We start from the raw sequence: 15,477 nt of genomic DNA, 5'->3' as shown, positions 1-15,477 counted from the left end.
TTTGAACGCTGCCAGGAATGGGGCATCCACAACTTCTCTGGACAACCTGTGCCAGTGCCTCACCACCCTCTGAGTAAAGAATCTGTTCCTAAGCTCTTTTAGTTTAAAATTATATTCTTATATATTCAGACATTCTTAAAAAATTGAAACTATAATAATGTTTGGGTGGAAACCATGGGTGCAATTAGGAAAATTATGGGTTTTAGTTTGTCTGTCTTGTCCCTACAATTCTGACTTTCTACATCACTTTTCATGTTTACAAGTATCATACAAGTATTGTTATTTCTGCTACGTAATTTTATGGAAAACTGGAAGGGAAAAACTACTCTGAAACTAGTAGAAAACTCTGAAACTACTCTGAAACTAGTGTGGAAACTACTCTGAAAAAAGAAAAAAAAAATAGAACCCCAAACCTGGATATTCTTGCCTACAGCACAAAACATGATACAGTGCATTGTTAATCAAAATATGCATAACCACAAAATTTATGAAGAAGTTCAGCTCTGCCAGTAGAGGAAAACTGAACTGGCCAGCAAGCTGTAATGACTGTACATGCTCTCCAAGCAGTGAAAGAAACCAATGTGTGCTACCCAGGATGAACAGCAATTTCCACAACAACAACAAACCACCTGCCTATGCATAAACCAACAACCATTTATACTTCCATTGCATGATTATAGTTTTATACAAATCAAGTTTTCAACCTGATCAGAATTAAATCATATTTGGTACATGGAGTATTTATCCTTCAGCCTTTAAAGTCAGATTTTAATAATCATCTAAACTCTAAGCTGGCTAAATTCTTGGTAGTACTTATTATAACTCCAAATGCAGGTTGTAATTTGTTTTTTCCTGAATAAAGTCATACAAGTCACATTTGACTTTAAAAAGCAAAATTTTTAAAGCATGCATTCTTCATGGTTTTTATTATGGTATTATTTAATAAATAATCAAGCTAGATACTATAAAAATTCAAAATAGACAGTTTCTGCCTTGAAATTTAATCTTCATTCATATTAATCTGTGTTACAGTAATATAATTCTCTGTATCTATGTTGTATGTGCTGCCCAACATTTTCCTTTAACATATATTCACTGTAGTCTAGTTCAAATGAATAATTTTATATTTTGTACCACTTTTACCAGTTTAATAATAGTTTCAATTATGCAACTGCTGTGCAACAAGCATGTATTATAAACAATCATTAGTATCTACAGTGTATGGATGAATATGAAATGTATATGCTTCATCCATATGCTTTAAATGAATGGAATTTTAAAGATTCTTAATTTAATTCAGCATTATACAAATGAAATTACAAGTATGTAATTTTTCTGGACACAAGAGGACAAGAAAATATTCTAGGGTCTTGCCTTCATCCTGATTAAAGCTATAGAAAAGTTGACTGCATCTCTAGTGTAAAGTACATTTGTCCTTAGCATAGCCAGTAAGTTTTTCGGATGGCCACGTGTTTGATAGAAATTACCTTTCCAAACATAATTTAGAAGTCAGATTTTTTTGCATGTTTCCCTGGACTGACATATTCATTATCAAAGCAGATAAAATATTCTGGATTAGTTAAAAAACAAGCATGCAGAGTGGATAGTCTGATTGCTCTACAAGTTTGAGCAAAAAAATTCAGAAGGTTTGCTTTCTTAATGCACAGAGAGATGATTCTTCATTTTGTTAATAATACTATTAAAGATTCAGACATTTTGTGAGGCACGAATGTTTGTAGACTGTTTTTGCAACACAGCAATTTGCATTACAGCTGAGAAGATAATACACTAATACATTGCACATGCAACTGCTTACTCATATTTCAACTGGGAAATGAAAATGAAATGAAACAGTATTCCATTTTGATAGCATTGATTACTCTGTAGGCAGTTTAACTTTTGTAAACCATTTTCATAATATTTACATCAGGTTCCACATCAAAGAGACTGTCTTAACATGTATTAATTTTTTGTTAGAAATCTCTCAAGTGGCTTGACACTAACCACTGTTTCAGCAGTAAGTAATACTGAGTGATGCACCGTTAAGACGTGACTGCAACATAAAGTAAAAGCCACTTTTGTATAGCATAAAAAAAAAGTAGAATTAGTCTTGTAATTGTAGTTTGAACTAGCTGCATTATAGGGCTACTTATATGCAATGTGATGCCGAAGAGGTACAAATGCCAAGCAGCTAAAATATGTTCATTTCTTAGTAGAAGGAATTGTTTGTGTTTGTTTTTTGTTGTTGTTGTTTTTTTATATGTATAGCCAATCCTGCAAATTAAGGTCTGCTACTGCAGTTCCTCATCCAAAGTTAGTTATCACAATTATTTTATTTCTTATATATTTTGATATTGAACATTTACAGATTAAACTGAAAACTTCCTCATTATGAAAGTAAACCTATGAGCCAGTTTGATAGACTGAAATGACATACATGGATATCTTTGTCTACAACATCTTCTGCATAATTTTCACACATTGGTGCTGATGGGTCATTCCAGGTGTACGTTAGAAATCTAATTAGGGATTGGGGAAAAAATGTCAGGTAAGTATTCCCTGAAATTCTGAAATTTGCCTTACAGGTATATACTGTTCCTCACTTTTCAACAAAATTTTCAGAATGAAGTTTTTGCTTTCAGTGATTAATAAAATTAAATAATAATAATTAAAAAAATAATAACAGGCAAAACACTGAAGAATAAGGATAAAGCGTGTAAACTTCAAATATAGTAAACTTAACAGTTTGGTATCTTCAAATTTTCTTTATTGCACTTGTAGATGCAGTCCCATAGATCTGTTTGATTTCATAATTATTTTAGATTTTTGGAGCTTTGAGACATATGGTACTTATATTTCATAACGTGAGATGAATTGTGGTCTGATTTTTGTTGTTTTTTTGTTTGTTTTGTTTTTGTTATTTTTGCCATTCAAGTTAGCAATAGAACTGGATGAAAAATACCATTATCTGCTGCATTGAGTATTTGATTTTCATGGAGTAGGCTCCTATATTTTTTTTTCCCGTTGGCCAGAAGCTCCACTTTAAGCTGAACAAAGCCCAGAATGCTCTGAAATGACATTTCATCAAGCGTGCAGAGTATGCTCTTAAGTGTGTTCTAAATTGTACTGTTCTAAACACCAGCACTGTTTAACATCTTTGTCAGTGACACGGACAGTGGGATCAAGTGTACCATCAGCAAGTTTGCCAACAACGCCAAGCTGAGTAGTGTGGCCAACACGCTGGAGGGAAGAGATGCCATCCAGAGCAACCTGTTGGAGCAGGTCCAGAGGACAGCCATGAGGATGATGGCGTAGATGTTTTCAATAGTTATTTAAAATTTTAACCTGATGTGCAATAGTGAAATAATCACTCCATAAAATCATTTAATATTATTTTATAATACAAACTATCTACCAGACTTATACATAAGACCACTATTTGATAAAATCCCCTTAAGCCTCTTGTACTCCATGCGTTTAGGGTACCCCATGCATACTGATAAATTCTTGATGAATTCTCTTTTTTTTTTTTTTTTTTCTTTTTTTAAAAATTATCTCAGACGAAACATTCACTTCCTTTATTTCAGGAGCTGATGCTGTGGAGGCCCAGTGTAAAAGGTTTGAAGTGAGGTCAAGTGAAGGTGGAAGAGTGTTGTTTTCTGCAGATGAAGATGAGATTGTCATTGGAGCTGACAGACTGAAAGTAACAGGTATGGTAATTGTATGGTATTTAAATGAATGTTAACATTTTCCTTTCCTCACCTTAGTAATAATTAATCTATCAGTCATCTGCAAATATTTTCATCCTCTGGAGAGAATATCTTCTCATCATCAGTGAGATTACTTGACCAACCAAAAGATATTGCATAATCTAAAAACCAAATTGCTATAAGGACAGAGTTGAACTTAAACTCCGCAGGATCACCTGTGGAGGACCACCCATTACCCATAACACAGTGATTTGCTTTTTATTTGTTACAGTTAGTAAAGCATTGTTTTGTGGTAGTTATACCATTTGCTTAGGTAACATGACATCACAATGATAAAAATTATTGCTATATACCATGACTCTTGGTTTTTCTGTATTCAAAGTATCAAGTCTAACTTTTGTGTGAATTAAGCATGTAGTTTTACTTTAGGAGGCTCAGCTGAATTGTAGTAAGTAGAAGTCTTTTCTTGACCTCAACATTTGTTCAATAGAACAAGAAATACAGTTCTTATTGTAATATGCGTATGTATATATGTATCAGTAACCCATTTGATATTAGAAATGTGTTAACTTATGAAAACAAAAATCATCTATATGTGCTTTAGATAAATATTTAAACTTTGATTAACAAAATCTTACCTGAACTTGGGCTGGACTTGAGCTATCTACTCACAGTCTAGAATGAGATTCAAAATTTAAATTTGCTTCGTCATTGTTGGATGTGTAGCTTTAAGTCAAGTCTGTATTTGGGTATGCCTGAACTTCAGAATTTGAAATATGAGGCTACTAATTTGAAAGTTCAATTGTGTAGAAAGTACAAGATGATTCTGTTTTGTTTTTTTTTTTTTTTTGATGATTATGATAAGATCCCTCTTTGGTCCGTAAAACCATGATATGCATTACTAGCAAGTATAAGCATTTAAAAAAAATTATTAGGTAGTTCTACTTTAATGTAACACCGGATAAAGCATTAAAATACAGCAGGAAATTCAGGGTCAAGCTGAGACTGAACTTTTTTTATAGGCCTCAGAATAAATAAGATTGTTGCTTGCCAGAATTTGTGGATTACTTTTCTTACCCTTTCATTCCTGTCTGATCTCTGTTTATCTCTGTAGCCAAACAACCTTTTTAATACTGCTAAACTAAAAGAAATGACATTCACAAGCAGGCAGTTTAGTGAGGCCGCAGTATTCAATACAGTGATTTTCATCTATTTACTAAATTTGGTTTTAGGAGAAGCAGAAATCGATGTTTTGTTGACTCAGCATTTTTTTCACAGATAGTAATTTTACAATAATTTGTTTCATAATAAAACATAAGAGAATAACTACGGTATGAGAAGAAGTAACGTGAGAGAGTCATACTGGAACCCTACTAGGGCTCAAACTTGATCAGAGTATTAAGTTCTGAGAAAGTTAATCTTAAACATACAGTTGACACAGGGGATTCCAAAGTGTCTGCAATAAGTTACAAATTAAAACATCTTACAAATGGCACAGAGGATTAAACTTCCTGACATTAAGAAATATGATCATATGTTGTAGATATCATGGCAATTTTTTTCAATCAGACTTCAAAACCAAAGCACGGCTCAACTGTGTTTAACTTCAGCGGCCATAGTTTTGTACCCACAGCACCTGCTGACTTCAGTGGTATTAGAAAGCAGAAGAACTAATGAAAATTTGTTTAGTGATGCTTGATATGGCATATAAGATTTTTCCTTGTGAAAAGAACAGGGTTTTCTCCTTAATTCTAGAATTACACCTGACCGTATGTATGTTTATATTAAGCACAAAATAAAAATAATAAAAAAAAAATGTCTAGGAAAGTGTAAGTTAATGTTGCTTTCATATAACCTTCTGAGTTTCAGGGATTGCTGTGTACCAGTTGACTCCCACCAAAGAATCTTAGTACTAGAGTTGTTTGTACAAATAATTGATTTTCACTTTGTAGTTAAGAAGAAAAATAAACAAATGTTAGGATTAGTTATTTTAGGGTTATAAAAATGTAGGCATAGACATTAATTTCTTGCTCACAAGAAAAGGGAAAAAAGGGAAAGAGAAAACAAAAGATTTAGGCAGCAATTAAATATCACAAAGAAAATTGGCCATTGGAAGATTTACTAGTTCCTAAGTATTTTCATTTAGGTCAGGGACTTAAATACAAATTATATGTCATTTAAATAGCCTAATGTCCAATATTTATGGCATTTTCTTCAGAAAAATATGTTAAGGTATTTTGTAATTGCAGTTTGAAAGAGTAATATATTTTTTTAAATCTCTTGAAAATTATTGCCTTCTTATGTATTTAAAAATAGTTTAATGAAGTTAGGATCATTCTTTCATATCTCTGGATAATCATCTTGATGTCTTAAAATCAGATTTCATCAGTAAACTATCTCATAATCAGGCTACAAAAAGTTAGTTTCAAAATTTTATGCTTTAGATCCATAGAGCCCAGTTTACGTCAGCCTTTCCATCATCTTGTAAGAGAAAAAAAATATTCTACAGAAGGGAAGAGTATTAGATAAATAAGCATTTCTGAAAGACTTACACAGAAATCTCTCATATCCCAATTTCTGTATCCCTAAAATGCCTTTTTCAGCAGAAGTACTAATCTCCAGCCAAATATTAAAGCTGTAATGAGCTGTAAAACGCTTTACTGTTTACTTCAGTCTAAAGCTGAAATTACTTAAAATGGATTTCCAGGAGGAGACTAGAAGTTATATGATGCATGCAATCTCAAGAAAGTTATTTAAAAAACATCTCCCAGAGGGGTAAAATAAAAATCTTATCTTCATGGAAAGATAAAATAGCAAAAGCTTTATTTCTAATTCTTTGAATTTTGTCCAAAGATTGTGTGATACCTTTACATTCTTCAGCAAATACATGAAAGATGATGAGTCCCTGTGACTTGCATCAATCAGACTGCATTACTCTATATGATGACATGACTGATGAAATGTGGCAAGGCATCATAATGTCAAATATCAATGAGATTTTGTTTTAGTGCATTTTTCTCAAGTGTGTGTTTTGATAATCATGGTACCTTGGGCTGAATATAGGAAGAGTTGTGGAATAACAGAGAAAACAAAATATGTGTATCGAAAAGCAAAAATAAGCTGTGCTTATTTGGGGATAAAACTATCACATATAGTACTACAATGAAAACTTGACTTTATTTTCTTGCCTAGCTGTGAAATGTGTCTCTTTGGAAACAATTCACTGTGAGTGGGTCTAATAAATGATGCATTTTGATAATTAATTTTCATAAGCATGCCCATTCTATGGGCATTTATAAACTACTATGGCAATGTCAGACTTCTTCTCAATTTAGAAAGATGCTTTTGTATTGCATTGCTCTAAAAAAATAATGTTTCATAAGGCAGTATAAAAAATTCTTGATTAATAAGTAAATGAAGGATTAAATTTACATCTCATTATTTTTGTAGTATTTTTGTTTTTGTCAATTTTCATACAGTCAGTCTATTCCAGCGAGAAGGATACAGAAGAAATAAGCTAGTAATACAGATACAAATATATTTCCAAGATAAGAAAAATACAGACAGAAATAGTACTTTTATTTTGTTTAAGAGACATTGCAGCAATTTATATCTTCCTTAATTATCTCTTTCAGATTAGGCATTTGGCTGATTGAATTTAGACGTCTGCTTATTCTTCCTTTTATCATTAATTTTGATTTTTTCTTTTATCTGTTAGCTTTTTTTCTACTTTATCGTTCCAGGAAAGGAGAAAGACAGTTCATTACTTAAGCATATTACACATTACTTAAGTAATTACAGCAAATCTAAAGGTTCAGCTTTTCCTTTTTGGTATCAAACTGTAGACCATCATTGAAACAACAAATTTGCTTCAAATGGTGGTCATTAGTAACCTTGTGAATAAAAACATTTTAAAGGCTACCTATCCAAAGTTTTTCTACGTGGCAGTGGTTTTGGACTGATTCTAACAGTTTTACCTTAACAGTAATTACCAGGGGGAATAAGAGGCTACAAAAGTAAACTGAAATCAATATTCCAATTGAAGAAGAAATAATAATTTCTTCTTACAGAAGAAAGAATAATTTTTAGAAGTTCAATCTCAAATTCCAACCCCCACATAAAAGAATTATTTGTATGATATCACAAACTTCTATGACCTTTTTACTTTGAACTCTGAAAATTTAACCACATTCTTTTCAAATTTTCTACAAAGACTTTTTTGGGCCTGTCTAATTCTGCTTTTCCTTATAACGATACAACTTTTGAAAGCTCTTCTCATTGAAAAAGAGAAGAGAAAGATGTGATGAAATAAGCACATTGGCAAAGAGCAGGGAGATAAAACAGGAATAAGTGGCTAAGTTTCTAGTGGATTCCCAGGTTCCTTTCTGCACCTTTGTCTATCCCTTATTTATTGCCCTATCCAAATGAATGGACAATGTCTACAGCTTTTTAGAGTCATCTTCACTCCCTCTGGAATTACAGAGCAAGAGTATCTCTTCGACTTCTGTTACCTTAATCTTAACGCAAAATTTTCTGCCCTGGCTATCTATTTCATATTTCTCTTAATTGCAGTGCAATCTTTTTTGTATGTTGTTCTTGCAGAAGAAGTTGAAAACACTGGATTGGCGACACAGGTGGGAATACAAGCATATATTGAGATTTGGCTGTATGTCTGGCACAGTACTTGTGAGGAAACAGATTAAGAAGGCTTAGCTCAATAAACGTATTTCTGAGACATTGTTAATAAAGGATGTAATTATTTCTATAAAATCTTCCACTTTATGTGTGTGTTAGTACAGTTTATCTTCCACCTCTTTTTTAACCAAAACTGAGTTAGCAGCTGTGTATTCTAGGCAAAACACATTTGGGGGCAAACAAACTGAATTTTTTGTCTTCTGACTTTTGAGGTGGTTTGCTAACTTAAGGCTAAAAACACGTTATCGGAACCTTTAATTTTATGTATTTTTACAACTGTAATTTTATCTCTAACCCTTCTTCCAATACTCTTTAGCAATATGGTAACTTGATTTCTTACAGATATAAATCAGTTGCACTTGCACATGTTGCTTTTCTATTAATAATGTTTTTTAAAAGTCAAGGAAAAAATGGATTTACAAAATAAACAAGGTCTTCATTGGAAGCCATTGCTGTTCTGCAGTCAAATCCAATTGTGTTTTCTAGAGGCCACAAACAAACTATCACTTTTTCTAAATAACACAGTCTAGATTGTTTGGGAAATGTTATTAACTTTTATGGAGAAATAGTTTATTTTGTTTTCTATTACTTTCTGAACTGCTGGCTTATTTTCCTTCATCTCTTATTGCTGCTTATCTGAGTAGTGTGATCTGTTTTAGCACAGAACCTCAAGTCGTTCCTGGATAAAGCTGAATTTTATTACAATAATAATTAATATTTCATCAGTAATATTTTTCCTCTAAAAATAAAGAAGAAGCTAATTAAATCTTGTCAGTTAATGTTTTACCAAGCTTTTAGTAATAGCTTTATAGAGTACAACTGTTTCCATTATTTATTGAAACACCAAACTTTTCAGATATTTGTAGCTCCATGTCTGTATTGTGTGAGCTGATATAACTACCTGAAGAGTGACAATTGTAATTGCATTGAGGCTTGTGCATGGTTGAAAAAGTTTGCACACCATTGTGACCTCATATGAGCCTTGTCAAATAGTGAAGTTATGTAGAAAGATGGAAGTAAGAGAAAGACGGGAGGAGGCATACTTCAGTTTTTATGGAAACCGTTTGAGATTAATAGTAGGGCATATGTAGGTTTAATCTATTTTGACACCAGTGTAGTGTCAGGGAAAAATCTATGAAATGCTGCAAATAATTTTCATTGCACTTTTTTTTTTTTTTTTTTTACATTACAGTTTATAAACATTAAAGTTTGTAATTATAAGGGATTCAGCATGGCTTTGATCAAATCTATATACTCCATTGGATTAAAGATCAAAGCCTTGATGTATCAAGGAAAACTTCAGAATATACCTCCATACTTACATTCTAATAATATTCTAACAATATCTGGAATTAACATGCAGATAAGTGTATCACTACCTCAGTTTTGATTTTAAGATTATGTTGTAGGACTGTGAGTCTGCAGGCAACTGAAATATAGAAGGGTCTTCCAGAGTAGTTAAAATGAAATGATAAAGTAGAAATATGGCTTATAGCTATAAAAAGGAAATATGACAGAAATATGAGGAAATATATATGAATTACAAATTAGGTTGGAAGGGTAGAAATAAAATATTTATAACAAGTACTGAAATGTAGAAAAATAAATGCTTATTTGATGTACATTGTTATGACAGTAGACGTATATCTAGTTCCTTCAGAGGTTGGCTAGAAATTTTGGTATGAAAGAGAAAGAAGATCTTGGATTTGCCATGTTCAGTTGGTAGATTGTCATTCAGGACAGATGGAGCTTGTAGTATGAATTTAAACAAGATGAAGAGAAACACTGAATCACTTTAAGCTTGCCTACACAGCCAAATTGTAAGTGACCATAGTAAAACTATTGTATTTGATGTTGCAGTAAAAATTTAAACCTTTAAGTAGATATGCCAGACTCTCAGGATCCTGACAACTGAATAAACTAAGATTCTTACATCAGCATCTGTCTAACAAAAATGCATTACATATATAGAACTTCTATTTCCCCAGTTATGAGCATAATAATGTGTACCCCAAAACGTACTGAGTGAATAAGATTTCAGATATGCTTATTTAGATATCAAAGAATCACTTCATGTCCAGACTTTTCTGTGTGAGAGATCAGATTGAAAGGTGTTATTATTGCAGGAATCTGAACACTTGGCAACAGAGCAACCTTTCAGGGCATTCCTTTCAAGGAGCAACTGTAGAGTTGATTTCAAGCAGATGTATGTGAATGCCAAAACTGAAAGTTTTGTAGGCAAGTTAAAAGTGGTGAAACTAAATAAATAAATTACTTATCCAGGACATTGCCCAGATACATTTCTATCTTCTTGTTGAACATAGAATGCATTCCCAGCCAGCTCAGATTGCAATCAGTATGTGCTTACATCAGCCTGCTGGTGCATATGTAGATCGTTGGAGATCTGCAGTTATCTAAGGATAATGGCAATTTGTTTGCAAGAAAAAGATTTTGACTTTTGTCAGTTTAAGAAAAACATGCTAAGGAACATAGTGACTGGACTTAATAAGTTTCTCTGCAAAGGACATAGACCCAAAAGGAGATGTATGTGCAGACAGCTCTGTGGACCTGGCAGCCCAAGAAAATACAGTCAGCTTGCTATAGCCATTCTACTGAGAAATTTTAAAGAAGGTTGTGCTCTATTGACGGAAATAGCATATACTCAGGTACAAGAATGGAAAAGATTAAAAACAAAACAGAAAAACAATACTCTCCTGATGTTTAGGTAGAGGAAAATCATCCCCTACCTGGCTACCCAGAGAGTAAATTTTTCTGTAACCTGTTCTTTCTGAATGGCTCTCCTTCCACCCTTCCATATTCAGCTTTTTTTGGGGGTGGGGTGTGGGAGTGGGGAGAGGAGATATTATCAGTTATTAAAAGAAATCTGGACTATCACCTGTTTCATTCAAAAGTGCTGGCAGAATGTAGCCAACAGCTTCCCTAAGTTAGTGAAGAGACTATTTGCTCTGATCGAGTACAGGAATACAGGTCAATATTGATCAAAAGACTGATTCTAACTTCCCGATTGAATCTGTCTTCTGGTTAAACCTTTGACATCAAGCTTAAGGTATTGGATATTTGTTGCCAATCTAAGAATGAAGATTATTAGGGAAAACTTCCAATAGGTGTAATCATATCCCCAGTCATATTGCACATTCCCTGTTGAATGACTGTGCCAGAGTTCAGAGATGTAATTTACAGCAATTCCAGTTTTCATGGATCTGAATGGCATGATAACAGGCAAGTCTACATGGTCTATATAAGTGTCGGAGTCCAGTAGAAAATTGTCCCATTATTAGTAAACTGAGATAATTCTTAAACCAGACCAAACCAACTAATTTTGAAACAAACACTAAACATTCAGAAAAGTTTGATGAAGGAACTGGATATGAATTGAATTCAGATTTTGTAGTAAAATTCCAACTCTAAAAACCTGAGTTAAACTTGACACTTGCATGCCCTCAGGCTTTGGTAGATTTGAAAATGCACATTTAAATTAGAGCAGTCAGACCCATCTCTATTTTTAAAATATAGCTACTCACAGGAGGGAAAGGTGAATCATAAAGGAGCTCCTGCATTCTCACTTTCTTTTTTTGCCTTAAAATACTTTCTTGTGATTTATTACTGCCTGGAAAAAAAAAAAAAAAAAGGATTGTTGAACATAAGGGTCAGGCTGCAAAGCACTACAGGATTTAGGTTCAGCAAAAAGGGTATTTGGATTTGGAGACAATATAATAATGATAGCGCAGACCAAAAATACCTTGCTTTGTCCTGGAACAGTATTCTAGTTAAATGCTGGGAAGATGAGCTCATTTAAATTTCAATTTGTGAAGCTTTTGAAACAAGAGGAATGCTATTACATTTTAAGAAATATTGCTAGCATCTGACTTTTTCCAAAAAATACACAGTAGTTCCTCTTATTGTGCTTCATGTAATACATGTCAGAACTGCGCTTTGTTTTCTCTGAATCCTTTGTGAAGCCACTATAGACTAGTGTTGTTGTGGTTTTTTTTTTGGGGGGGGGGGGGGGGGGAGTGGGGAGGAAGGGGCTTATCTAAATGGCAAAATTTTTACCCAACATTCAGTATGAGCTAATGTATTTAGTAGGCATAAATTGCATGGTGCAATTATATGAGGGTATGTCATAACAAATACTATACTTCCAAAACATGTGTCAATGAACTAAATTTAGGTAGAAAACAACTGAAAGAATAAATATAGAACTTTAAGTTGATTCTAAAACAAAGACATAAATATAGATTAATGGGAGTGTTTTGTTGTTGAATAAGCATATGTTTCTGCCTTCGAAGTTTAACTGTATTTTTTACCTTAAATGTTCAAAACATGATATACTACAGGGTGATCTTTGTCTGCTGTAACTTTTTCTCTCTTCTTTCTCTATATATGTACAAACAATGATTCCAATAAAATGAATAAATGAAAACTATATATATATATATACATTTTTCTGATAAGGAAAAGCTGGAAAGGGTGAATCGTTAGCAGCATAGTCTGTACTTTGTATTTCTGACTTTGGATATGACACATTGCATCATATTATTGAAGTATTCACAGGAAGGTACTGTTTGAATCCATGGCAATCACAATTCGAAACAAAGCTTTACTCAGATGAGAAGTTAGCACTTTTCCACCAGTAACACTTTGGACTTCACTATTATCCATAGATATTTATAAAACAGGTATGCAGGCAGAGCTTTGAAAAATGTAGGTTCAAATTATTTTTGCTCTGCAATACATCTCAAAGCTTATTCATAGCAAATTCCTATAAGCTTGGAATAATTTCACTCATAGGAAGCCATTCCAGAAAAATAAAATCAAATCTCCTATAAAAATATGGCCTGCAGCCTTCAGCCTACATTGAGACTGTAAATTCCTGTCCTCGTTGTGGCTAGTGACAAGTTTACATTTCACAGTGTCTGACAGCATTAAATTCAGCACACCAAGACACAAACATAATAAGCAATCATTTTGGCTATAGTAAAATATCATCAATGTATATAAGCCTTTGAATAAATATTAGAATTAAAAGTATATAACAACATGAGTTTGCACAAAGTGCAGAAAGTACTAAAGTGCATAAGTATGTATAAAGATTAAGCGTAGACAGAATTATAGATAAAAGTGTACAAGGATTCAGAATGGGTAATGTAAATTCCAGAAAGAAGACTAGCAAAAATCAACATAAATAAATAAAAGTATATGTGATAGAAATCATCTCATAAAAGTAAAACTCTCAATATTTAAGCAGAAATGGATGCATCTAAAGAATGTATAACTGCTCTGAGGTTCAGAATGCACATGGATTTAGACCTCATGGGTAATGATGAAAGGTCAAAGAACATATGTGGTAACATTGACAAGCACACCAAAAAAAGATTATACAGGTGAAGCTTTTTTATAAATGGAAAAAAAAAAAAAAAGTCTAATGCACAGGATCTGGTGATAGCATTTTGGAATGCTTGGGGGCCTCTTGTCTGCTTTAACTACTGAAACATCCATCTTTTAGGAAAAATTATAGGTAAAAATGCAGGCTATGTAAAAGATTTATGGATTATAAGGATGACACAGTCTTGAAAAAGTAATGTAAGAAGCGTACCTAATCCATGGGAAGGAAAATTGTGGTAGGGCAGCCACCATGTTATGAGAACATCCCCTCTTCGAAAGTTACAGGAAAACACAATGACAAAGCAAAATCAAATTGACTTCCGGTGGTCAGTTTTGAAATTGCAGAGAATTCGTAAGACTCACAGAAATGTGAGTCAAAAAAAGTTTGGATTTTGGAATCCAAAGATGAATCTTGGATGAATCTTGGATCAATCCAAAGATGAATCTTGGATGAATTTTGGATCACAAGATGAATTGAGAACATCATGTGATGCAAGAAAGTCAAATATCATGCTGGAGTGTATAAACAAGACTCAAGCCTGCAGATTTGCTTAATTCTACACTGGCAAGGTCCTATCCAAAGCATTTTGTCCAGTTTGGCATAACCATTGTTCAGTAAATAACTGGACAAAATCCAGAGCCATGAGATTGATTAGTTGTTGATGTTGCTGTTCAGCTTGAAGAAAAGAGTATCAAAGGGAATATGATAATAGTCTTGAGGCCTTGAGAATCAGCCTATTGAAAAACAAGGAATCCTCTCTATCTGTAAAAATAAAAGTCTTTGTAATGGAAAAAATAGTGAAACACTGGAGTAATTTAGCTGTAGAGAATGTAGAATTTCATCATTTTGTTCCACATAATTATGCCAACAGCTGTTGAGGATGAGATGGTTGTTCCTGATTTAGTTTTGAACTTAATGATCACAGCAAAGAATGAGCCTTAGAGGAGATCAGATTTTTATTATTATTTTTTTTATCTCCAGTAACAAACCAACTAATAAGAATTCAATAAAATTCCTTCTTTGTAAACTTAGCAGCAGTGTCCTACTCTTTGCAGCTATTACTAGCACACTTCTCACAAGTCTCTGCCTGTTTAAATCTTCTTTGTGTTAATTTTAAATGTTGCATGTAGTTCTACAATCCACATAGAATCTTTTAATTGTAAATAATTTTAAATGCTTCATATTATTTATTATCCCATTTTAATACATTATGACTAATGTTTTGGGCTTTGCTGAGGTCTTATTTATCAGAACAAACTAAAGGAATGCTACCTCCCACTTGAATTTATTCAGGAATTAAGAAAAGTTCCCTTGCATTAAAAACAGGAATATTTCTGTGGGATAATAATTTAAAGTTGATATATGGAGTGTACATATTATTTACTAACAATTTATAGAAAATGTGAAATTAGTAGATTATGTGAGCTTTTATTGTGAAACAGTGAGTGTTGCAGACAATTTAGCAAGGTCATTTAGGTTTCAGTAATGTCTAGAAGATGGCAGTATAGCAATACACTGCTCTTCTACCTACAACACTCATAGAAGAGTCAGAATTTTGGCAGAAATTTACACTAGAATAATTCTAACTAACATGTTAGTTTTATTTATACTCCTTAAGGTTTTTTATATTTCATAAAACATTTGGTATGAAAAAATCAAACTGGT

At 32.9% G+C, this 15,477-nt stretch overlaps 1 protein-coding gene across 3 annotated transcripts in view; it reads left to right on the top strand.

The window, feature by feature from the left end:
- Nucleotides 1-15,477, top strand: part of SGCZ (sarcoglycan zeta) — a 470,225-nt gene that overhangs the window by 386,639 nt on the left and 68,109 nt on the right. For all 3 annotated transcript variants that reach the window (XM_083833161.1, XM_083833160.1, XM_083833159.1), the window contains one exon: nucleotides 3,588-3,710. In XM_083833161.1, coding sequence (XP_083689287.1) covers nucleotides 3,588-3,710 — 123 coding nt within the window. The remainder of the gene's footprint in view (nucleotides 1-3,587; nucleotides 3,711-15,477) is intronic.

The sequence above is a fragment of the Anser anser genome, assembly GCF_964211835.1.
Source record: "Anser anser genome assembly, chromosome: 4".
In the NCBI taxonomy this organism is placed as follows: Eukaryota; Metazoa; Chordata; class Aves; order Anseriformes; family Anatidae; genus Anser; species Anser anser.
The sequence above is the reverse complement of the archived record's forward strand: the minus strand, read 5'-3'. Positions and strand labels throughout refer to the sequence as shown.